The 26,745-nt window shown below is 48.6% G+C and overlaps 1 protein-coding gene across 1 annotated transcript in view; it reads right to left on the reverse strand.

Moving 5' to 3' along the window:
* Positions 1-26,745, reverse strand: part of LOC138301684 (deleted in malignant brain tumors 1 protein-like) — a 630,543-nt gene that overhangs the window by 46,887 nt on the left and 556,911 nt on the right. The window contains exon 11 of the mRNA XM_069242199.1: positions 14,578-14,855. Within this exon, the coding sequence (XP_069098300.1) occupies positions 14,578-14,855 (278 nt within the window). The remainder of the gene's footprint in view (positions 1-14,577; positions 14,856-26,745) is intronic.

Genomic DNA, 26,745 nt, shown 5'->3' on the forward strand with positions numbered 1-26,745 from the left:
TGGACCACTATCTGTCTTGATGGGGGGCAGAGCTTAGCACTGCCTTGTGTGCACCTGACTAGACTTGTCCTGTCCACCCACAATAGGGCTTAACAACCCAATATTTTCAATCCAGCCAGTTTAGAGCCAGGAAAGGGGAGACAGGCCATCTGCACATTTCAAAGGAAGGCCTGAAAGTTTCTCCCACCTTTCAGAGCCGGGGCACCAAAATTGGACCCCAAACCCCAACAACTCAGATTCTACTGGAACCAAGGACACTCTGCCAGGAAGACTGCCACTCTGCAACTGCATTGCTGTGTTGGCATACTGTTGATGTTGTAGGAGGGACTGCCATTTTGCTACTTGCTCTGCTGTTTTGGCCTACTGCTGTTGCTGTAGGAGGGGTTGCCACTTTGCTCTTTGCTCTTTGCTCTTCTTTGTTGGCCTGAGGTTTCTGTCCTGCAATGAGAAGGACTGGACTTGTTCTCTAAGGGCCACATGTACGAGATATAGGTTTTGCGACTCGCAAATTGCGAGTCAGAGCGACTCGCAAAACCTCATGCTCAACAGTGTCAATGACACTGTTTGCGATTCGCAAGGGGGTCGCAAATGACCTACCTCATGAATATGAGGGGCCGCCCTCACAGGGATGGTGGCCTGCTGGAGACAGCAGACCACCATGTCTGTGACTGCTTTTTAATAAAAAAAATTAAATGCAGCCCGTTTTTCTTAAAGGAAAACGAGATGCATTTCAAAAACAAAAAATGAACTTTTCTTTTAATTTTTTCAGAGCTGGCAGTGGTCCATTGGACCACTGCCTGCTCTGAAAAAATGTTTTCGCTGCCATCCACGAAGGGGGCCCCTTCCCGTTTGCGAATGGGTTATCACCAGTTTGAAACTGGTGCTAACTGCGATTGTTTTGCGACCGCATTCGCTGTCACAAAACAATCATACACAGGACTGCAACTCGCAATTAGGAAGGGAACACCCCTTCCTAATTGTGACTCGCAAACCCTTTTTGCAATTCGGTAAATAGTTTAACGAATTGCAAAAATGGGTCTGTACATCACAAAGTGCATTTTGCACATCGCAAACGGCCCGATTCGCCATTTGCGATGTGCAAAATGCTACGTACTTGTGGCTCTAAGTCCTTACAACCAAGAATCTCCAAGGGATTGTTGGCTTGCCCCTGTTCATCTGCAGTCTCAGGGTCATCAAAGTCACCTGCAACAGCACCTGGACTCTACCATCCATGAGTCTACCCTGCTAAGTGGTGCCACCCCAGTCCTTGGCCCTTTGGAAGTAGTCCTAAGGTGCTCTGCCTTTTGTAGTTTTTATCGGAACTGTCCCAAAGCAATCCCAAAGCCTGCAAAGCCTCGCAGTACAGCTTGTCTGAACTGACACGGAAGACGCAAAGCCTCGCAAAACAACACTGCACAGACCGTGCAGTAGGATTTAAGGTACTGGGTTTGGCAGGCCCAAGTGGGTCCCTGTAGATGGCTCATGCTCCATCGCTATTGGCCTGAACTTGGGACTTTGTCCCGGTCCAGGGCGATCAGATAGCCCCATGTTGGCAATTTGAGCTTCTATGCACTTTTTTCACCTAAATCTTCAAAATTGCATATTTTAGGATTTCCGCATTGGATTTTTGTTGTTTTGGTCTTGTTTCAATCAGATAAATATTATCAGTTTTTTAAACTGGTGTTGAGCCTTTTTGTGGTGTCTTTCACTGTGTTACTGTAAATAAGTGTTGCACAAATACTTTACAAATTGCCTTCTAAGTTAAGCTTGCCTGCTCTGTGCCAAGCTTCCAGAAGGTGAGCACAGGTTAATTTAGGTTGTGTACCTGACTTACCTGGACTAGGAGTGTGGTCCCTACTTGGACAGGGGACATACCTCTGCTAACTTCTAACACATACTCTACCCTCTCAGGTGAAAAGAAAACAGGCAGGTGAGTATCACGCTTTGCCCCATTGGCTCCCTACAAACAGGAGCTGGTCATTTTTTTAAAATAATACTGGGGTGCCCCAGTGCCCACCCAAGGCACCCCACAGCTTGTTGTACACTCGGGACTGCAAGGGGAGCCCCAAGGTCCCCACAGAACCACTGGCTTCCCTACCTGAACCAATAATGGGTGTGGCAGGAGCCAGCATTGTTTCTACCCTGCTGGAAAAATTTTCTTTTGCTTCTGCTGGGATGGTAGCAGTCCTACGTTTCCCTGAGTGAACTATAGGGAAAGTATTTGGTGCTCTCACACTGCAGGAGCAACTTTCTGCTCCCACTGGTTGGGAGAACATTAGACTTCTTTACATGCACTCCTGTGGGCAGGGAATCTGCAGTGTTCCAGGGGTTGGGGGTCACCAGGGCACCACAAAAGAGCCAGCACCAGAGATGTGGTCTCTGGGACAATACAATGGCTTGCACCCTCCCCCTTAATTTTTATTTGTGTCCCCGGGGTCTCATTAAGGCTTGGGGAAGGAGGCAATGCCATCTGTTTAACTTAATAGGGACTGTGTTGGATGAAACCCGAGTGCTACCTTCACGCTATGGAATAGAATGTGCTGCCCTTCCTGCTCCTAGACCACCATGGGATGGGTTTGTTTTTTTGTTGGTGCCAGAGCCCAACCTTTTTAAAAACATTTTGGGGTGCATTCACTGGTTAACCACAAATTCACTGTAAAATAAAAAAAAACATATGTGTTTGACCTGGGGAACCCCCAGCAGTCTTATGGGGGTAAGGTATCCCTACTATGCCCCTCATACCTTTTTTAACCTTGATTTCACGACAAGGAACTCTGTACCTGAGACCTCAAATTACTGCTACCATATCTTTGTTGATGGGGAGCCATCCCATCAGAATCTGGTGCCTTTGTGTGTGTGTAAAATATACACATTTTTTGAGTCTTAGGTTCTCAAAAATTACTGGATGGATTTACACCAAATCACAAAAACCATGCTTTCTGGACCAATACTTAGCTTTCTGCCAAATTTTTTGCAATTCCGTTAAGCGGTTTTTGCTGTTCAATTTTCCAATGGAAAAATGAATGGGGAAAAAATCTTTTGAGACCCATTTTCTCAGCCCGCTTTAACCCCAAAACTGTCCAGGAAGGAGCAGAGGTGGATGAGACTTTTTCTAAATAGTTCGTGAATATTCATCAAATGGCGCCAAAGACTCACTCACTTCCTTTTGCATCCACTCACAGACCCACTCAGACAGTACACACCCACTCAAAGACCCAGTCAGACACTCACAGACCAAGTCACACACTATTGCACCAAACCCAATGACACTTATACATCCACTCACAGTCCCACCCAGACTGTTATGCTCCCACTCACAGACCGACTCAGACTCTCAAGTACCCACTCATAGACCCACACAGACACTCAGAAACCCACTGACAGATTCAGTCACACACTCATGCACCCAGTCATGGACCCACTCAAACTTATACACCTACTCAGAGACCAACTGAGACCCTCATGCACATGCTCACAGACCCAATCAGACCCTAATGCACCCACTCACAGACCCACACAGACACTGATGGACCCACTCTCACACCAAGACAGACAATCTCACCCCCAGATATACCCTTCCACACCTATTCTCACACCCAGAGAGACAGGCCCTGGCCAACTCCCACTGCGCACAGGCAAAGGGCCGTGTGCAGCATGGGGTTGGGTGGTTAGGGGTGTTGGCGGCAGGGCCGGGACACAGACTGCCAATCACTGCCATGCATGGCCAAAGGCCGTGTGCAGCGGTGGTTAAATAGCGTACAGTACTGAAAATTACTTTACATTAAAAAAACACAGAAAGTCACTAAAAAACAATGGTTACAGGGATGTTATAGTTAGGAAATAGAATTAAAAGAAACAAATACATTCACTTAAAAAAACTAAAGCTAAAGAACTGTTATAGCTAGGCTAACATTCCTGCATTTTCCTGTAGGGTTTTGAGACACACCTACAGTCTGAATCCCTGAAAAGAATTGCACCAAATTTGGCAGGAAGCTAGATCCTGGTGCGCAGATTAAGCCTGGTGTGATTCGGTGTCAATCCGTTCAGTAGTTTCTGAAATATTAAAGGTTACAAATTATAGATAACTAGGGATGGGGAGGATCCACAGGTCCAACGGTCCCATGCTGATATCTGATTGGCTGCCAACACTTAAACAAGAGAGTGTTGGCAACCATTTTGGGACTCAGCATCAGCCGAGTCCCACAAAAAAAGATAAAAAAAGAAAAGGGGCCTGAGCCTCTAGCCTTGGTGCAGGGATTCCCCAGGGACCCCTGCACCAGGGCTAAAAAACATTTAAAAAAGGAAACATCTTGGAAAAATCCATTGATTGGGCTGTAAATGTATTTGGTCTCCGGGTGGGCCAGTCCTGGGGGCATTAGGGTGTAAAAGAAGGAGGTGGGTGCACGGGCCCCCCTCCTAGGGCTTTCAGAAGTCCCAGGGACTGCCACCTCCCGAGGCCACATGTGTGGTAAACTGTGCGGGGGCCATGCGCCCCCCTGGCAGCCCCAGGGACTCCTACCTCACCAGGGCATATAGATTGTAAACTGTGCAGGGGCAGTGTGGCCCGCAGCCCCGAAGACTGCCACTTCACATGGGCACACAGATTATGAACTGTGAGGAGGGCACACAGCCCCTCTGCAGCCCCAGGGACCACCACCTCCCTGGGGCAATCTGTGTTAAATGTATGTGGGGCACCCGGGTAACCCTCCTTGTCCTGGAGACCGCCACCTCCCCAGTGCAATGCATAGAATGTATATCGGGTCTGTGCAGCCCCCCACCAGGCCCTGGGGATCACCACCTCCAAGGGAAAATACAATAAAAGGTCCCCTCTTGTAGCCATTTATGGCCCTGAGGACCACCACACGCCCAAGGCCAACTACTGATACTTGCTGTTGTGTAGACCCTCTGGAGGTAGCTATTTGCTTTTGCTTGGTGGGAGCTGACAGGAGTGCAGTGTCAGTTTTAAATAGTGGAATGCACATGTTGATGTGCTTAAAAATCTGATGCAAATTAACAGAAGGTGACTACATTTGGATCAGATACGTTTAAAGATATGTTTTGTAATCTGAGATTTATTTTACAAATAGTTCAAAGAAAATGTTGCAGTTGATGTACAGTGTTTATACAAAGACAAGTAAAAACAATCTTTAATAAATGTATGGGTGAGTGGCACAAGTGGGTGGTATCTTCCAACCATCCTTCTCGGCCATCCTTCCAAAGGTTCTGGACTCAATCTTCCGCCTCACACTCCACCACATCCAGCTCCCCAACACCCACCAACTGCAGCAGGAGATCAAGCAAGGTTTCTACCAAATAGCTGGGTTTCCACATGTGCTGGGTGCAATGGACTGCACCCATGTCCAACTTGTGCCACCTGCTGCAATGAAGCACCTCTATAGGAACCGCAAGCACACCCATTTCATAAATATGCAGGCCATGGTGGACCACTGTGGACTCTTCACAAACATCCTAGCCAAATATCCCAGCAGCACCCATGATACCTACATAATCCAGCACTCCATCATCAACGAGCGGTTCCAGGATGGGCAATATGGAAATGGGCCCCTTGTAGGTAAGCCACCATACGACTTATTACACAGACAACACACCAAACTTGTAGGACAAACTATAGCTACACCACACTAAACACACATGGACAGGGGAACACAAATGTACAGACAACAACACACATGCCACACAACACACTACACCACATTCATTGCACATCACACACACACATGCAGCCATATGTACATAATACAGGCACAACCTGAATGACACACCACATGAGGACAGGTGGAGCTATGTCCCCTTTGCATACAGAAGCTGGGCCCAAACTACTACAAGTGCCCACAGGTTGACAACTAAATACAGATCCCTCACAAAAAACACCTAACAAGGAATAGGTCAGCTATGTGAATGGCATTGGCCATGTCAACGTAAAGAAAGTTACATATAGGCACAGTGTTGCCATCACCAACTACATATCACCAAAACATACCAGATGTACCCATTGGGTTTGCCTTCACCTATCTGGTGCATTGTGCTGCACACATAGGAATACAACATCACCAACCATGAAAGACCATGTGTAGGGATGGACACCTCACAGTACAACTACAATCTAACCATGGAATTCCAAAACTCCCTAACATGATACCAGGGTACCAACAGGGGACTTGTTCAGCTGGACTACTGAAAATGTACTTGGAGAGGCCAGAGATGCATGTGAATGATGAGACATGGAACTTAGCAGGACTGGTCATGCGATGCAGGGCATTGCAGAAAACCACATCATTCCCTCTCCTGTCACACAGGTGTCTGAAAACTCGTGCATGCATCACAAAACATACCATACAACTGTGCCACACTTTGCCCATGATCCACATCCACATCCATATGGCAGCCAGTGATTGGCAACAACAACACTTTGCGCAAGGGAGCTTTTCCAAGAGAAAAGGGGTGGGATTCACATGCTACACACAGGGCAGAGCACCTGTGTCATGGCACACAACACACAAAATAGGTTCAAAGTCCCAGACTTCTGCAGGTCTAAGGTGAAGAGACTGAGGGCCACATGTCAGGTAAGTGGTGCAGCATCAACAACAGCACCTCTGTAATTGTGCCCCTTTGCCACACCCTACTGCCACCATGTGGGTGCCGTATACAATATACAGCGCACCATAGCGCAGAGTAGGTTCAATAGTGTCAAGATAATGGATGGCATTGATGGACTGTGTAGGAGTACTGACAACATACCTGACCATTTTGTGCACGGTACATAGGGACCCATTCAAATAAATGGTGAGCCCTCTCCTAACGCCTGCTCTGTGCAAGTGTTTAAAGTATCTGTGAAAAATCATGCCTAGGAACCTTGGAGAATCCTCTGCACCAATTTTGCTAGTACTCCTATTGTGTGAATATCCCCCTTGTACACATGATACCTGTCACTGAGTTTCGCACTGCATGTGTAGTGCCACATGGAAACATAGTGGCCTGAGTTTGGTTACACTTTTCCTTTTTTGGAATCAACTGATATTTCCTCCTAAGGCTGGTTGATTACCTGACTGTTCCCTTGTCATCAAAAAGCCAATTTCCACTTTGCATGTGTAGCATATCCATGTATGGTGCTAAAGATGCCAAGTGCAACCAAACTGACAGGGTTCCCAACATCAGTGTCATGACATCCGCCATAGTGTGCCATATGTTATACATGGCACACACATGATGGAGGTATGTGATGGTGAATATGGGATTGAAAACTGGCAAACATCTGAGTGGTTGCCTGCTTCTTCACATAGATCAACTACAAGAATCAAAGCTTTAGCGAATGGACAGTTTCCTGTACCACTATATTGTTAAAAATATGTGTCTGAAACATGGACATATGTCTGCCACCCAAATCTGTGCATATAATTGTGTGATGACTATGAACCACATATGTGAGAAACAGGTGCAGTGCATTGCTGTGCCAACATCAGCAGAACTGTGCTGTGATGGATTTTAAACACAGGCCTGCCCTGTATTTCCTGGAGTATGGGGCAGGCCTGTCTCTGCGCCTGTATCGCCACATAACTCACCAGCCAGAGTCAACCAGGCATACTTTGACCAAAGAGTGCAGGCCACATAGTAGTACCAAAACATCCATTATGTTAGATTGTAAATGTGCAGTAAGGGACGCCTACCTGCACATAAGCAAACATTCATGGCATTTGACTTCTTCTGCGTGTGCCTTCAAATGGCGCACACATAGTAGAAGCAAGAAACAAGGAGGTATTAAAGCATTCCTCACCTCTTTGCCATGCTAACACCACCCCAGGGGTGTTGTTACTCTTTTGGCACCAGCAGTCAGCACAATGTCTTGTCAATCTGGGGCAGTGTCAAAAGCTATGTATGTTACAATGGGACAGCCACTGAAACAACCATTGCATGCCCTTGCGACGCAGAATACTGTGTCATGCTGCCCCATATGTACATGGAGGCGTTACACTACAAAAAGCAGCATAACAGTTCCTTGCACATATGGTGCTTTGAAAATCACCACAAGAGCATCACAGAAAGAGACGCTCTCTGTGGCGACAGGGCCTATTTAATCTGGCCCTTTGTCTTTCAAACAGAAATGTAATGGTTGGCAGCTGTTCATTCCTAACACAACATTGACTAGCTTACTCAGCTAAACAATTGAATGTGTAACAGTTTTCCATGCTCATAAATTCTCAAAAATCACAATGTTATGTGTTCCTGTCATGTCTTGCAGGTGGACCTCCACCCTACACAACTGAAGAGGTGTCCCAGTTTGAAGACCCCGATGCAGCCAGTAAGTGTCATCTTGTGCGTCACATGTGTCATTCCGGGGTTTTTGTGTGAGAGGGTATGATGCGTGCAATGCAATGTTAAAATGGCATGTGTGACCAATAAGATAACATCATCTGAGTTTGGGTATTGACATCATGTCTGATGCAATGTTGAGGATGTAGATTAAGTTGATTGTTTCACAAGTGCCGACGTGTTCTGCTATGGAATTGTGGGTGTTGGTTAAAGGAAAGCATGCCCACATACACAGTGATGTCAGTCAAGATATGTGTCAGAGGTGCTGTTTATCTGATTGGCATGCCTGTTGCCAATATATTTGTCACAGCACATGTTACAGCACTGTGTGCCACATGTTGCTTTAATTTACTGAGGACATGGTACAAAAGATGTACATGTGTTGTGGTCTGTAGAGGGCTTATCAAGGAGACACTTGTACCACCGGTGCCTCACTACTCTTCTGAAATAAAGTGAGGCAGTGGCCATGAAAGGAGCCTTATTGTGGTGGGCATTTGAGTACACACGGAGATTTCAGCTCTGCTCCAGATGGATGTGGGACATATCTACGGTTTGTAGCAAACAAGATGTGTGCAGATTAACCTATATGATCTCCCCTCACGGTAATTGTGAGTGTGCTTCTATTGTGTGTATAGAATGTGGATAGTGAGTGTTTACCTGGTACTTAGGAGATGTAAAACATGCATGTCCACAGGTAGTTCAATAATAAGGAAAACTGTTGCTGCACTCAGTGCAGTACCTCTCTTCCTGTGCCCCTTAGGGCACCCCTACCACGAACATGTCTGCGCTGCATAAGAAATTTTGCAAACCATGCCACAGGGTAGGGTGCAATATGTACACGATCTGTAAACAATATAGATGTACTGTTCAGGCTTAGGGCAAACGACATTGGCACTAACCCTGAACTGTAGATAGAAGCTCACTGTAGGCAATGGTGTGCCCCCTTGTAACACCTGCTCTGAGCAGGTGTCAAATGAAGGAAACATAAATGATGCATTAGAATCTCTTAGAATTCCCAGTGCCATTTTTCCTGCCCCCCTACCGGGTGAATCCCACCTTCTATCCATGATGCCTGGCCAAGGCATAATTTAGCACAAGGGGGTTCAAAGTGATGGAATGCATGCTGTGCACCACTTTGTGACTGTGGCACAGGGATTTGGGACTTGTTGGACCACTTGATCCTGACAAGTATGATGATGAAAATCTGGTGCAAGGAGGCACTAGTCCAACATATTGACAATAGGTAGGAATTGAGACAATGACACTCCATAGCAGATAAGTCAACAATGGTTGAGTATAGAGAGCACATTGCCAGCTGTCACAACACTGTGGCATGATCTTAAGCACAGAACTAAGAAGGATACTGTCCATGTGGCACAGACTAGTGCTACAGGGTGGTTTCACTTGTGAATGTTATTCCTTCCACATCTTCATGCTCTGATGTGTGTGGTGTCTTTTGTGCCATGGGTGGTCCTGTTGTTGAAGTTTAGGGGGGGCACTCGCACATCAGGGGATAAAGATGTGGAATCAAAGGTCCCGGCAGCTGCCATTTGTGGCAACACCGCAGCTACATCACGGTGGTAGGCAGCCGTGTTTTCCCTGAGGGAGGACTCTTCCCGCTGTATGGACTACAGGGCATTTTGTATCACCCCCCCCAGCTTGTTATCTATCATGCTGCTGTCACTTTTGGAGGGCAATTGTTGAGGCCTCTGCCTCAAGACAGCAGCTATGACGGCCAGGGGCTGCTGGAGTCCACGTAGCTGGGAGTGGGTGCATCTGGTGGCAGCTGAATTCTCCTTATTTGGACTGAGGCACCTCCGCCCTCCCTCTATGCTGCCTGCCATGGTCTCCATCCCCACCCGCACATGCTTGGCCAGCTCCCACTAGACTCCTACCACTGTCCTCTGAAAGGTGATGTCTGGGTCCTCAGAGTCTAGGGCTGTGGCAGGGCTGGTTGGTGCTGTGTGTGGTAGTTGGGTGGTTCATATGGAAACCCTGCAACGCTGTGTGTCATCCCTGTGACTGGAGGTGGTGTCTGGAGGGAACCATCTTGGAGAGTCTCTTCATTGATGGTCGGCAGCTGGTCAAACATGTCATCTGTAAAATCCAGGACAGGCAGGTCAGCAGGAGGTAAGGCATCATCCTCTGCAATGGGATAGTGAAATGTCAATCTATGACTGTAGTGGCTGTTGACATGGATCGTCATTTACTTGCTACTGGTTGCTCAGTGACATGTTACAGACCCCAGGTTGTGGTTGTTTATTATGTGTTGCATCGTGCCATGAATGATGGCACTAGTGCAGCAAAGCACAGGTAGGTCCATTGCTTACAATGCTTGTGTAACTTTGTCATCTGCCTTTAGCTGGCCCCACACATGTGCTAGTTGGATGGCACAGTGCAAGCCTTATGGATTGTCAGCCCCATTAGTTCGTCCCTCCCTACATTAGGGATATTTCCTTGCATAAAGCATATCTGCCACAGCCATATGTTGGTGTAAGGATGTACAATATAGATCAATGCAAGCATTGTGAGAGTTTGTTAATGTAGCACAAGGGGAATGGACAGCCTGGATCGACATTGGCAACTATTTGTATGATGATACTGTTGCATTACGGACTAGTGACATTGTGCCCGTAGTGCAACATTGATGCCACGTGCGCCTGTTCTTATACATGAAGGTGTTCCTATATGCACAATGCCAACCATACCCACAACACAGGCAAACTTGTTACATGGTGAAATTGAAGCTACTTGTACTGCAGCACAAAGATGATAACAGACATGCCCCAAATGTTGCATATGTTCACTTTTGTGCCCATTCCCAAATGGTGCATGGAGGTGTGTGAGAGGGCCACCCTGTGCGGGTTGTATAGGACATGTTGCACACTGAGGCCCTTATTTTTTCAAAAGTGGTGCAGCTGCAAAATTGCTGCACTACGCTGCGCCACTTTTAAAATGCAAAGATGTGCTGTATTTACAGGAATACAGTGCACCCCTGTGTTTCCCACTGCTAAGAATTAAGCTCCCTGCACCAATGCAGGCATCCTTGCATCATAGGGGATAACTTGTTTATATGCAGGAAGGTGTCCCTTCCTGCACATAAACAATCTATTATGGTGAATGACACGAGGAGGAAGGAAAGCATTTTACCTTGTTGCGCCATCTTAACACCACCCCTCGGGTGGTGTTGACTTTAGTCACAGCCTCTGGTTAACATGTAGTCTTGGATCTGGGGCAACAACAATATGCATTGTGTGTTGCTGTGGCAGAGCCACACTGATTGCATGCCCCTTCCAGGCAAAGTTCTGCGTGTGTAGGGGCCATATTTACAAGGTGGTCTTAAGCCACTTGTGTCTATGTCAGCGTTCACAGTGCCACCAGAGCATCACTAAACGTGAGGCTCCGGTGGCGATGGGGCCTTTTGATTCTGGCCCCATGTGTCCAGATGTGACCCTTTAGCATGCATTCAGTGTGTGCTGTTCCTCACCCTTGTGCCATTTGTAAAATTCCAGATAGTCCCCACCTGCAACTTACCATGCAATTGTGGTAGTTCTTGGTATTCTACACTGTCCTGCGATTTCAGTGACCAGAACCACCAGGATGGCCATTGCCACCATCTCCTCCAGCTCATCCAGGTCCTCATAGGGTCCAGGACTTCCGCCTCCAGTCTGCAGTGCTGCCTTTCGGTTCCTGGCCAGTTTCTTCTTAGTTCAGTGCTTGCAATCATGCCAGCACGTCTTACAATCAGTGACAGTCCTCTTCACCTCTGCCACGCTGTTGACTTTATCGGCTATTGCCTGCCATATAGCCTCTCTCCTACCTATTGGCAATTTGGAGGTGACAAAGAGCTGGTGTTGGTGCTCCATCACCTCTCTGACCAAGATGTCATTCTCCTCAATGAACCAACACTTCCACTTCCTCTTCTCCTGGGTTGTACTTTACCTTATTGGGATCTCTCTGGGGTCTCTCCTGGCCTGCATTCTCCATCTTGTCTCCCAAGTTTTTTCTCTTGCTTGTGCTTTTTTTAATGGTAATGCTGTTAAATATGGCACTAACACGTTTAGCGTAAAAAAACGTGCCGCTAACCCTGCTACCGCCACTTTTGCAGCATTAGTGTAATTTTTACTTATGGCATGTCGCAAAGGTTAGCATCATTTATTTTTTACACTAAACATTCCTTAGCACCAATGTGCGTCATTTTATAAATATGGCGCACAGATGGCACTAAGGAATGGCATTAGCTGCTGGTAATGTTTTTGATGCACAACTGCGCTAGCACAGTTGTGCATCATTTTTCATAAACATGGGCCTAAATTCAGTGAGAGAAGGAGGAAGTTGTTGGTCATAGCTGGGAGATCGACAGACACGTAGACTCTGAATGCCGCAAATAACAGTTGATAAGTCTCCTCAGGCTGAACCTATAAAGAGAAACCCCTACTCTAAAGAGTGTGATTATCCAATGTAAACATAGCTATTTTGGGAAGCTACAAATAAATGGTGTGACTGAGAATGTTATAAACAAAAAAGAAATCAGAAAGTACTTGGCAGATAACACCTGCATCATTGCTGTGGAGACAGTTATGTCTGTTCCATCCTTTGTTTGGACAGTCCCACAGGTGAGCTTCTTGTCCTCTGCAGAGTACATCATCTAGAAGAATGTTTCCAGTTACTTGACCCAAAAAGGCCCCTCCAGGAGAAGCCAGGACAGTTCCACGGCCCACCTGTCCACAAACAAATTGTTAATTCGCTGTCTGTTTTGTAGTAGTGAATTTATAGATCGAGTGACAATGCTTGTCTATTAGCCATATACTGCAATAACATTCCTAGCTCTGTCATATTTGATGGAGCGCAACAAATATCACAACTTGACCTGAAACAGGCGTAATTGAGGCGTTTGTTGTTGCACATAACAAAGAATCTATGTGGGATCTTGAAGAAATTATGAAAATAGCCAGAAAGGAGTGTCCAAAGAAGAAATAGGAAATAAAATGAGTATATAACACATGATTGAAAAGTTGTTCAAATACTGGATGCCTTCAGATCTTAAACTAACGTTTTTGGACTTGCTGGTCACTAATGTTTGTAAATATGTGTTGGATTTACTAGTGCTACACGTGGACTGCGAAACGTGAGTTTGGTATGTCTTCTAGCAAGGCTATCAATGCGAATTATTTAGGGTAACTAAAAATGGACGCGTTTAGCTTTATTTGAATGCATGTGTAAGTACTGTCTGACAGAAGACTTAAAAATGTGGTTGCTTAGACCAGTGAAGTTCAAAGACGAAACTCTGTAGACATGGGGAATCTATGATAGAGACTTGGGAGGAGGAAATGGCACTTTGGGTGAGCACACAGCAGTCAGAAAAACAAACAAATGCATGCATACGCCTAGTACCACATGGACATTAGCAGTGTTGGCTTCCCGTCCACAGAACAGCTACCATAATGCAAGCAGAAGTGGAAGAGATTATCACACACACACACACACACATGCAGACATACACGCAACATGTATCACTTGAGCATCAACAGTGCAATCTTCCCCAAATACAATGAACTGCTATCCCAAAACATTCTTCCCTAATACAGATATAGTGGCCATCATGACTAAGGGGGTCATTGCGACCCTGGCGGCCGGCGGAACACTGGCGGTAATACCACCAAAAGGCTGGCAGTGTTCCACCAGTGTATTATGACTGTGGTGCATTAGCCACGGCCATACCGCCGGCCCCTCCACTATACCACGCGGCTTCCGCTTGGCGGTCATAATCCCCAACCGCCAGCCTGTCCATGGCAGTAAACACTGCCATGGAAAGGCTGGCGGTAAGGGGGACTCTTATGCCATGCACTTGGCAAGGGCAGTGCATGGACCCCCATCTCTCATTTCACTGCACCTGCTGCACATCAACATTGCCACCGGCTCTACTATGAGTTGGCTTCAATGTTGATGTGACTTTTCCGCTGGGCCAGTGGACAGAAACACTGTTTCCATCCGCTGGCCCAGCGGAAAAGTCATAACAGGGGGCCGGCCATACCGCCAGCACTGGCGGTATGTTGGCTCCTGCGGCTTTGGCGGTCTTTTTCAAAGACACCCGAAGTCGCAATGAGGGCCTAAGTGTTAGAATTTGTTTTAGACAGCCCAGGGAGAGTGAAAGACCCACACTTGTGACAGAGATCATTTGTGTGAAATGCTACAAATAAAGGACACTTTTAAGAATGTTATGCACAGTAAAAATAAACCGCATATTACCTGAACAGATAACTCCTGCATCATTAACATGGAAGCAATTATTTCTACCCCATCCTCTGTTAGGGCAGTCCCACAGATGAGCTTCTTCTCCTCTGCAGAGCACATCATCTAGAAGGATACTTCCTGTGCCTTGGCCAAAAAAGGCCCCTCCGGGTGAAGCAACAACAGTTCCACATCCCAGCTGTCTGCACACAACTTGTGAATTTGGTAAACTCCAGAAGTCATCACACACTGTCCCCCAAGATCCTCTGTAATAAACCTCAATGCGGCCAGCACACCTCTTCCCTCCATTTACCAGACGCAAATCTGGGATTTCAGTAGCTTGAGGAGCTGTAGAGACAAACATGGAATGAAAGTTTAATAAGGTTTAAAACTTTATGTAATACCACAGATACAAATGCAACAGCATATCAGTAACTTTTGCTGCTATTGCTTTGAGCTGTCAATATTCATTGCTTGATATCCATTAAAAAGTAATGTTTTGTTGTAAAGATGAAGTTTCAGAAAATTAATTTCACAAACTATGGGTGCAGTTTCATGACTCCACATCCCCTATACATATGTGTGCAGAGTTCTCTGCTCTGACTGCGTAGTCTCTGAGCGTGGAGATCTCCTCTTAAGTATAGGGAGTGTGGTGTCATAAAACTATGTGAATACTGAAAAATAGCAAAATTACTAATAAGTGTCGGTTTACCTTTGATTAAGGGCCTGATTCTAACTTTGGAGGACGGTGTTAAACCGTCCCAAAAGTGGCGGATATACCACCTACCGTATTACGAGTCCATTATATCCTATGGAACTCGTAATACGGTAGGTGGTATATCCGCCACTTTTGGGACGGTTTAACACCGTCCTCCAAAGTTAGAATCAGGCCCTAAGTTCTTTATGTTGTCCGTGAGATGGACCCTGGGAGTATTATAGTGGGGTAAAACAGACTCTGCTTTTCTTCTTTTTCAAAGACAACATGAACTGCTAGGTTTATTCTGCCTCATCACATAGGGTGACATAGCCACTTCGGCTGCTACTTCTTCTTCCCTACACTTCAGCATTGGAGTTCAGTCCCTAAACTACATTACTTTGAAAAAATGGTGTTCCTGAGTCGTTAGTACGAGACTGCAAGACAGCAGGTATCTTTAAACAGATGTATAAATGCATGGGTGAGCACGGCATTACGAATGTTTTCACATGTTACTATTTTCATTTGTTAAGTGAATTCAAATGTGAATTCTTACATCATTAATATCCACTGGGCATCCAGTTGTAAGGATATTTCTATCAGCTAGATAAATATGGAACTATATTAGCTGCAACACAGATGGAATAATCAAAACATAAATATGGGTAAATGAAGTCAAATCAATAAAAAAACATACACAATGCAACTAGTGGTCCTAACTAAAGGGCTGCCACTTTTACCAAATGTGGGGAAATGCACAGCCCTCTCGTCATCTACTGTGCTGCCTTCTCCAAGTAACACCAATGTTCAATGAATTCATCACTAAGTGGATCAAACTTGAAGACAAATACAGTTGTTGTTTATTAATGCACATTCCCATTCATTAGAGCAGAGTCATTAGCAAAAAAGTTCAATAGAATGTCCAAAACGCTCTGCTCTGTGTTTTTCAAAGTGATGCATTTATTCACACCCTGGCTGATAAACAGCCATCCTTTAATGCTAATTTCAGTGAGAAAAATGTAGCTGAAGGACACGTGGGGGTGACTTGACAGATGCTCACACCCAGAAAAACACCACCAAAAAATAGTTGACATTTCAAATTAGTCAGAACTGAGATTGTAATACCCATACACTTAATCGTGAGCCATTGCAGAATGTTGTGCATAATTTTAGAGTGAGAAACCAGGACTTTGCAGTGTCTCCCCACATTTTGCTCTCATTTTGACTACTAGATACTGGTTTCTGGACTCTGATAGTGCCTTGAGCTCTGCTAACCAGACCCAGGGCCTGTGCTCTGATAAAAAGTGCATGGTAATTAGACGGGACGTGCTCTCACACGGACTCTGCGCCCTGCGCCTCCAGCCATAGCATCAACGTTGCCGGGGGAACAGGGCTTCCCTTCCGGCTCTTCCACTTTTTCTGGGCGGCCATAAAAGAGATGAGCCCCCGCGGGCCGTGCTCTCACACGGACTCTGCGTCCTGCGCCTCCAGCCACAGCATCAACGTTGCTGGGGGAACGGGGCTTCCCTTCCGGCTATTCCACTTCTTCTGGGCGGCCATAAAAGAGACGCGGGAAACATCCTTTTTTACGAATTTTTTTTAACGAAAGTCGTGGTTAACGAAAGCGCAACAACGCTTTTTTTAACCACAACTCCGTTATTTTGTGCCTTAACTACGTAGTTCTGAACAACGAACATGCGTAGTTAAGGTACAAAGAAGGGAGTTGGCAAAGGAGGACAACACAGGTGACAAGGGGTCGACTAAGGTAAGTGGTGGGTTTAGGTTTTGGGGAGGGGGTGGGGGGTCAGGGGGTTTTAGGTTTTGGGGTGGGGTTGGGGGGGGTGGGGCATTTTCTGTTTTGGGGGGGGGGGTGGGGGTTAGGGGGTTTTAGGTTTTGGGGCAGGGTTGGGGGGTGGGGCGTTTTTGGTTTTGGGGAGGGGAGGGGGTGGAGGTTAGGGGTGTTAGAAATGGGGTTTTTGGTTGGCAGTTAGGTTGCCCTCTGTCCAAGCAAGAACCCTCACTCTAGTCAGGGTAAGTCACACACAATCCAAAATCAGCCTGTGCTCACCCTCCGGTAGCTTGGCACGAGCAGTCAGGCTTAACTTAGAAGGCAATGTGTAAAGCATTTGTGCAATAAATCATACAACACCATAGCATAACACCACAAAAATACACCACACAGTATTTAGAAAAATATATAATATTTATCTGGGTATCTTCAGGTCAAAACGATCAAAGTTGCAATATGAATTTGTAAAGATATCACTGAAAAGTGATATTAAGGGTCTTTAAGTCTTTAAAAAGCAATAAAGTGTCTTTCAAGCACAGAGTACCTGGTTTCTGGTGGGAAATCTCCTCAGAGGGCCACAGGAGAAGAGATGCGGGGAAAAAGGGGTGTGTGCGTCGATTTCCTCTCAGCACACACAGACTTGCGTCGTTCTTTTCCACGCGGGGAAGTCGGGCGTCGTTTTCCGGCGAGCAGACAGTCGCTTTTTGTGGATCGCGGGGATTACCAGATGTCCCGGGTCTGTGCGTGGATTCTCCTGCTTATTTTCCGGCTGCCCGTCGTTCTGCGGGGCTGCGCGTCGAAGTTTCGATCTCACGGTAGGCGTCGCGTCGATTTCTCCTTGGAAGTCGGGCGGCGTTGTCCTTGCGAGGCCGTGCGTCGAAATTTTGGTCTCACGGCAGGCGTCGCGTCGATTTCTCCTTGGAAGTCGGGCGGCGTTGTCCTTGCGAGGCCGTGCGTCAAAGTTTCGCACTCACGGTAGGCGTCGCGTCGATTTCTCCTGGAAAGTCGGGCGGCTTTGTCCTTGCGAGGTTGTGCGTCGAAGTCTCGATCGTCCCGAGGGCGTCGCGTCGATCAGCGTCGGTGTGCAGCGTTTTTCTCGCCGCGAAACAAGCTGTGCGTCGAAATTTTCGGCGCACGGAGCGTCCAAGTGAAAGGAAGAAGTCTTTTTGGTCCTGAGACTTCAAGGAACAGGAGGCAAGCTCTATCCAAGCCCTTGGAGAGCACTTTCACAGCCAGACAAGAGTTCAGCAAGGCAGCAGGGCAACAGCAAGACAGCAGTCCTTTGTAGAAAGCAGACAGGTGAGTCCTTTGAGCAGCCAGGCAGTTCTTCTTGGCAGGATGTAGTTTCTGGTTCAGGTTTCTTCTCCAGCAAGTGTCTGATGAGGTAGGGCAGAGGCCCTGTTTTATACTAAGTTGTGCCTTTGAAGTGGGGGTGACTTCAAAGAGTGTCTAAGAAATGCACCAAGCCCCCTTTCAGTTCAATCCTGTCTGCCAGAGTCCCAGTAGGGGGTGTGGCAGTCCTTTGTGTGAGGGCAGGCCCTCCACCCTCCCAGCCCAGGAAGACCCATTCAAAATGCAGATGTATGCAAGTGAGGCTGAGTACCCTGTGTTTGAGGTGTGTCTGAGTGAATGCACAAGGAGCTGTCAACTAAACCTAGCCAGACGTGGATTGAAGGGCACAACAAGTTTTTAGTGCAAAGAAATGCTCACTTTCTAAAAGTGGCATTTCTAGAATAGTAATATTAAATCCGACTTCACCAGTCAGCAGGATTTTATATTACCATTCTGGCCATACTAAATATGACCTTCCTGCTCCTTTCAGATCAGCAGCTGCCACTTCAACAGTGTATGAGGGCAGCCCCAATGTTAGCCTATGAAGGGAGCAGGCCTCACAGTAGTGTAAAAACGAATTAAGGAGTTTTACACTACCAGGACATATAACTACACAGGTACATGTCCTGCCTTTTACCTACACAGCACCCTGCTCTAGGGGTTACCTAGGGCACACATTAGGGATGACTTATATGTAGAAAAAGGGGAGTTCTAGGCTTGGCAAGTACTTTTAAATGCCAAGTCGAAGTGGCAGTGAAACTGCACACACAGGCCTTGCAATGGCAGGCCTGAGACAAGGTTAAGGGGCTACTGAGGTGGGTGGCACAACCAGTGCTGCAGGCCCACTAGTAGCATTTAATCTACATGCCCTAGGCACATGTAGTGCACTCTACTAGGGACTTACAGGTAAATGTCCCTGTCAAAAAGCCAGGTCCAACATGACCCCCTACCAGCCTAAAGCCAGGGGAGAACAATCACTATCCTGATGTACTTCCCTGTTTGAGGCGACAGAACAAGGACCCAGGCCCACAACAGCAGGGGCATGCTCCAGTTCTTCACCTTCCTGACTCCAATTGGATCCCTCTGTCCATACTCTCAGGGCCCACTAAGCCCATCCATGGGGAACCTTTCTCCTTTCCTGCGGATCCCATCTGTGCAGCACCTAACCTTACATTGCTCACAGATGTATCCCAGGAGCAGGATAGTACCACCAGGACCGACACCGTGGTGTTGCCCATTCTATCCCCGGGGTGTGACACTTGTCCCCTCCCCAGGGATAACTCTGTCCACCCGGACAGCAAGCCACTGTGGTTACTGACAGTTGTCAGGGATGAGAGCCAGGCCCCAGGCCTCTCAAAGCTCTCCCACCACTGTGGCTGTGGAGAGTGGGGGGCGGTAGCCCCAGGTGCTGGGCACCCTTTAACCACTCTCCCTTCCACCAGGTCAGGGATGACAGCCTGAACCTGGTCCTCCCCTCTGGGGCTCTGTACCCTCCCTCCTGGAGCGGTACCCCCAGAGTCCACCATGGTCAGGGTGCTTATAGAAGTCGCCCTGTACCATTCCTCCACCAGTGCAGGGCTGTTAACCTGCAACTGGCCCTCCAACCTGGGGTCTGTACCTTCAGGTTGGACTAGGGCCCGGGGTGAGGTTTCCCTCCCCCTGCCCTCCCTTCTGGGGTCCAGCACCCTCCAACTAGGAGTGGCCTCCTCAGAAGATAATAGGGTAGGGGCACTGTTATCAGTAGCCCCTCTCTCCAGGTCCGGGGGGACACCCTGAACCTGGTCTTCCAGCCCAGGGTCTGTACCCTCAGACTGGATCACTGCCTGGCAAACCAGGACTTTCTGGGAGGCACACCTACCCCCCACCAGGTCAGAGTTTAACCTCTGCACCTGACCATTCAACTCAGAGTCGCCACCCTGAAGTTGAACAATTGCCTGGCACGCCAGGACTTCCTGGAGGGCACACTGACCCTCCACCAGGTCAGAGTTTAACCTCTGCACCTGGCCATTCAACTCAGAGTCACCACCCTGAAGTTGAACAATTGCCTGGCACACCAGGACTTCCTGGAGGGCACACTGACCCTCCACCAGGTCAGAGTTTAACCTCTGAACTGGGCCATTCAACTCAGAGTCACCACCCTGAAGTTAAACAATTGCCTGGCGCACCAGGACTTTCTGGGAGGCACACCTACCTCCCACCAGGTCAGAGTTTAACCTCTGAGCCTGGTTCCCCAACCCAGGGTCACCACCCTGAGGTTGGACAATTGCCTGGCACAGCAGGGCTTCTTGGGAGGCACACCTACCTCCCACCAGGTCAGAGTTTAACCTCTGAACCTGGTTATCCAACCCAGAGTCAGCACTCTGAGGTTGAACAATTGCCTGGCACGCCAGGACTTTCTGGAGGGCACACTGACCCTCCACCAGGTCAGAGTTTAACCTCTGAACTGGGCCATTCAACTCAGAGTCACCACCCTGAAGTTGAACAATCGCCTGGCACGCCAGGACTTCCTGGAGGGCACACTGACCCTCCACCAGGTCAGAGTTTAACCTCTGAACCTGGTTCTCCAACCTAGGGTCACCATCCTGAGGTTGGACAACTGCCTGGTACACCAGGGCTTTCTGGGGGGCACACCTACCCCCCACCAGGTCAGAGGTTAACCTCTGAACCTGGATATCCAACCCAGAGTCACCACCCTGAGGTTGAACCATTGCCTGGCAGGCCAGGACTTTCAGGGAGGCACACCTACCTCCCACCAGGTCAGAGTTTAACCTCTGAGCCTGGTTCTCCAACCCAGGGTCACCACCCTGAGGTTGGGCAATTGCCTGGCACCCCAGGACTTTCTGGGAGGCACACCTACCTCCCACCAGGTCAGAGTTTAACCTCTGAACCTGGCCATCCAACCCAGAGTCGACACCCTGAGGTTGGACAACTGCCTGGCACGCCAGGACTTTCTGGGGGGCACATCTACCCCCCACCAGGTCAAAGTTTAACCTCTGAACCCGGTTATCCAACCCAGAGTCACCACCCTGAGGTTGAATCTTTGCCTGGCATGCCAGGACTTCCTGGGGGGCACTCTCACCCCCCACAAGGACACGCCGTCCCCAAGGGCCACACAAGAGTCTGGTTGGCGCAGGTCTCCCGACCTCTGCCCATCCGGCAGAGTCTGGGTTTCCCCCAAACCAGAAACGGTCTCACCTGGGTCATTCCTGGGGGGCTCTGCTCTCAGAGCTGACCCCTGACTTTCAAGATCCTCCACTGGGGTCTGCCACCCCCTCTCAACCCTATGTCTGGACTTCTGCACCCCCTCACTAGGAGTGGTACTGCCAGACACCAGAACTGTTGGGATGCTGTCTACAGTCATCCCCCCAAGTTCTTCTGACACTGCGGGGCTTCCCTCAAAAGGTGGCCCTACGGTACAGGTTAGGCTCTGTGACCTACCTGGGACACTACAATCCTCTCCCACCTCACTTGGTCGGGAACCACTTAGACCACTCCCTTCAGGAGCACCCCCAAATGCCTCTTCAGACTCTCTGGTACTCACCCAAAAGTCTGCCTCCACTGTAAGTTCCCTGGGGTCAGAGAACTCACACTCCACCTGGTGTTGGCGTAGCTCTGGAAAATAAGGACCCGACATATGCTCTCCAGCAATTACATCACTCTGCCCTTCACATGTATTAACCACAGTACCCTTCACCCAACCACCCAGTAACTCAACCTTGGAAAAGCACTCTACTTCACCCTCCTGAGACTGGTGAGACAGTATCTGTCTGTTCCTGACACTCAACCCAAACTCTTCTGGGATGTCTCTACACTCTATATCCAGGACGTCCACCAGGGGGGAACCCTTTTCTCTGTCACTCTCTGCTAGAGTCAGTAAAGTGTCCCTCCCCCCAGTAGGAATATGGCTCCCTGTGCCAGTTCCCCAATCCTTCTCAGGGACCCTGTGCATAACGGGAACTACCTCATACCCTTGAACTGCCTGGGGTGTGTCAACTCCCTTCTTCAAGTTGGGCACCACATCTCTGGGCTTGTGCCCTTCTTCAGTAGTACTAGATGCAAGATTTTTGCTGCCACCATCTGAACTGGACTCAGCCCTTCCGGCCTCCAGTTCCAGCTCTTTACAGCTCAGCTCTTGAGCTGCAATCTTTTCTTCTTCCAGGGCTAAGAGACTTGCTGCCTCAGCCCTTTCAAGAAACTCATGTAGCTCTTCCATCCACCGTGCTTGAGCTATGAGCCATTCATCTCTCACTGGGTCTCTTTCCTCGTCTGAGTAGTCTTCCTCCTCATGTGAGCAGTCTTCCTCCCCATGTGAGTAGTCCTCCTCCTCATCTGAGGGGTACTTAGTCATTTGGTTTCTTGCTGCCTCTCTCTCTGCCCATCTTTCTTCCCCCCAGACTATGTAGGCATGTAGCAACTCCGCCTTAGTAGATCTCCTTGCTACAGGAAGGCCCCATTTTCTGCAAAGCGTCCTTAGGTCAGCCTTAGTGAGGTGGTCAGTACGAACAAAGAATGAGTAGGTAAGCAATCCCATTCTGATAGGATCTTACCAGCAGAAACCAAAATCCAAAGTCCAAAATATCAATAGTATATCCAGGAGGACATCAGAGAACCAAAAGCAAAAAAGATGAAAAATCAAGTTGACCTTCCACTGTGGGTAGGTAGTGAAATACTTAGCTACTGTATGTCACTGCACAAACACAAGTCCTATCCCACCGCTGCCACCAATGTTAGAAATGGGGTTTTTGGTTGGCAGTTAGGTTGCCCTCTGTCCAAGCAAGAACCCTCACTCTAGTCAGGGTAAGTCACACACAATCCAAAATCAGCCTGTGCTCACCCTCCGGTAGCTTGGCACGAGCAGTCAGGCTTAACTTAGAAGGCAATGTGTAAAGCATTTGTGCAATAAATCATACAACACCATAGCACAGCACCACAAAAATACACCACACAGTATTTAGAAAAATAAATAATATTTATCTGGGTATCTTCAGGTCAAAACGATCAAAGTTGCAATATGAATTTGTAAAGATATCACTGAAAAGTGATATTAAGGGTCTTTAAGTCTTTAAAAAGCAATAAAGTGTCTTTCAAGCACAGAGTACCTGGTTTCTGGTGGGAAATCTCCTCAGAGGGCCACAGGAGAAGAGATGCGGGGAAAAAGGGGTGTGTGCGTCGATTTCCTCTCAGCACACACAGACTTGCGTCGTTCTTTTCCACGCGGGGAAGTCGGGCGTCGTTTTCCGGCGCGCAGACAGTCTCTTTTTGTGGATCGCGGGGATTACCAGATGTCCCGGGTCTGTGCGTGGATTCTCCTGCTTATTTTCCGGCTGCGCGTCGTTCTGCGGGGCTGCGCGTCGAAGTTTCGATCTCACGGTAGGCGTCGCGTCGATTTCTCCTTGGAAGTCGGGCGGCGTTGTCCTTGCGAGGCCGTGCGTCGAAATTTTGGTCTCACGGCAGGCGTCGCGTCGATTTCTCCTTGGAAGTCGGGCGGCGTTGTCCTTGCGAGGCCGTGCGTCAAAGTTTCGCACTCACGGTAGGCGTCGCGTCGATTTCTCCTGGAAAGTCGGGCGGCTTTGTCCTTGCGAGGTTGTGCGTCGAAGTCTCGATCGTCCCGAGGGCGTCGCGTCGATCAGCGTCGGTGTGCGGCGTTTTTCTCGCCGCGAAACAAGCTGTGCGTCGAAATTTTCGGCGCACGGATCGTCCAAGTGAAAGGAAGAAGTCTTTTTGGTCCTGAGACTTCAAGGAACAGGAGGCAAGCTCTATCCAAGCCCTTGGAGAGCACTTTCACAGCCAGACAAGAGTTCAGCAAGGCAGCAGGGCAACAGCAAGACAGCAGTCCTTTGTAGAAAGCAGACAGGTGAGTCCTTTGAGCAGCCAGGCAGTTCTTCTTGGCAGGATGTAGTTTCTGGTTCAGGTTTCTTCTCCAGCAAGTGTCTGATGAGGTAGGGCAGAGGCCCTGTTTTATACTAAGTTGTGCCTTTGAAGTGGGGGTGACTTCAAAGAGTGTCTAAGAAATGCACCAAACCCCCTTTCAGTTCAATCCTGTCTGCCAGAGTCCCAGTAGGGGGTGTGGCAGTCCTTTGTGTGAGGGCAGGCCCTCCACCCTCCCAGCCCAGGAAGACCCATTCAAAATGCAGATGTATGCAAGTGAGGCTGAGTACCCTGTGGTTGGGGTGTGTCTGAGTGAATGCACAAGGAGCTGTCAACTAAACCTAGCCAGACGTGGATTGAAGGGCACAACAAGTTTTTAGTGCAAAGAAATGCTCACTTTCTAAAAGTGGCATTTCTAGAATAGTAATATTAAATCCGACTTCACCAGTCAGCAGGATTTTATATTACCATTCTGGCCATACTAAATATGACCTTCCTGCTCCTTTCAGATCAGCAGCTGCCACTTCAACAGTGTATGAGGGCAGCCCCAATGTTAGCCTATGAAGGGAGCAGGCCTCACAGTAGTGTAAAAACGAATTTAGGAGTTTTACACTACCAGGACATATAACTACACAGGTACATGTCCTGCCTTTTACCTACACAGCACCCTGCTCTAGGGGTTACCTAGGGCACACATTAGGGATGACTTATATGTAGAAAAAGGGGAGTTCTAGGCTTGGCAAGTACTTTTAAATGCCAAGTCGAAGTGGCAGTGAAACTGCACACACAGGCCTTGCAATGGCAGGCCTGAGACAAGGTTAAGGGGCTACTGAGGTGGGTGGCACAACCAGTGCTGCAGGCCCACTAGTAGCATTTAATCTACATGCCCTAGGCACATGTAGTGCACTCTACTAGGGACTTACAGGTAAATTAAATAGTCAATCATGGATAAACCAATCAATAGTACAATTTACACAGAGAGCATATGCACTTTAGCACTGGTTAGCAGTGGTAAAGTGCTCAGAGGTCAAAAGCCAACAACAACAGGTCAGAAAAAATAGGAGGAAGGAGGCAAAAAGTTTGGGGATGTCCCTGTCAAAAAGCCAGGTCCAACAAGGGGGTTTTAGGTTTTGGGGTGGGGTTGGGGGTTGGGGCGTTTTTGGTTTTCGGGAGGGGTGGGGGTTAGGGGGTTTTAGGTTTTGGGGTGGGGTTGGGGGTTGGGGCGTTTTTGGTTTTGGGGAGGGGTGGGGGTTAGGGGGTTTTAGGTTTTGGGGTGGGGTTGGGGGGATGGGGTGAGGGATGTAGGGTGAATGGTGCCTATTAGTAATCCTTTTATTAGGAATGCCTTTACAACTAAATATCGTTGTTCAGGCATTCGTGGTAAAATCATTAGCAGTAAGAACAAAGTCGGTGTTCCGACCTCGTTGTTAAGGCACTAGTTGTTTTCAAAGTCGGTGTTCCGTCGTACAATCAGAGACGCGGCCCCCGCGGGACACGCTCTCACACGGACTCTGCGCCCTGCGCCTCCAGCCACAGCGTCAACATTGCCGGGGGAACAGGGTTTCCCTTCCGGCTCTTCCACTTCTTCTGGGCGGCCATAAAAGAGACGCGCCCCCCGCGGGACGTGCTCTCACACGGACTCTGCGCCCTGCGCCTCCAGCCACAGCATCAACATTGCCGGGGGACTGGGCTTCCCTTCCGGCTCTTCCACTTCTTCTGGGCGGCCATAAAAGAGACACGCCCCCTGCGGGACGCGCTCTCACACGGACTCTGCGCCCTGCGCCTCCAGCCACAGCGTCAACATTGCCGGGGGAACAGGGTTTCCCTTCCAGCTCTTCCACTTCTTCTGGGCGGCCATAAAAGAGATGAGCCCCCGCGGGACGTGCTCTCACACGGACTCTGCGCCCTGCGCCTCCAGCCACAGCATCAACGTTGCCGGGGGACGGGGCTTCCCTTCCGGCTCTTCCACTTCTTCTGGGCGGCCATAAAAGAGACGCGGGAAACATCCTTTTTTACGACTTTTTTTTTACGAAAGTCGTGGTTAACGAAAGCGCAACAATGCTTTTTTTAACCACGACTCAGTTATTTTGTGCCTTAACTACGTAGTTCTGAACAACGAACATGCGTGGTTAAGGTACAAAGAAGGGAGTTGGTGAAGGAGGACAACACAGGTGACAAGGGGTTCGTCTAAGGTAAGTGGTGGGTTTAGGTTTTGGGGAGGGGGTGGGGGGTCAGGGGGTTTTAGGTTTTGGGGTGGGGTTGGGGGGGTGGGGCGTTTTTGGTTTTGGGGAGGGCGTGGGGGTGGGGGTTAGGGGGTTTTAGGTTATGGGGCAGGGTTGGGGGGTGGGGCGTTTTTGGTTTTGGGGAGGGGAGGGGGTGGAGGTTAGGGGGTTTTAGGTTTTGGGGTGGGGTTGGGGGGTGGGGCGTTTTTGGTTTTGGGGAGGGGGTGGGGGGTTAGGGGGTTGTAGGTTTTGGGGTGGGGTTGGGGGGTGGGGCGTTTTTG

Source organism: Pleurodeles waltl, chromosome 6 (genome assembly GCF_031143425.1).
Source record: "Pleurodeles waltl isolate 20211129_DDA chromosome 6, aPleWal1.hap1.20221129, whole genome shotgun sequence".
Lineage (NCBI taxonomy): Eukaryota > Metazoa > Chordata > Amphibia > Caudata > Salamandridae > Pleurodeles > Pleurodeles waltl.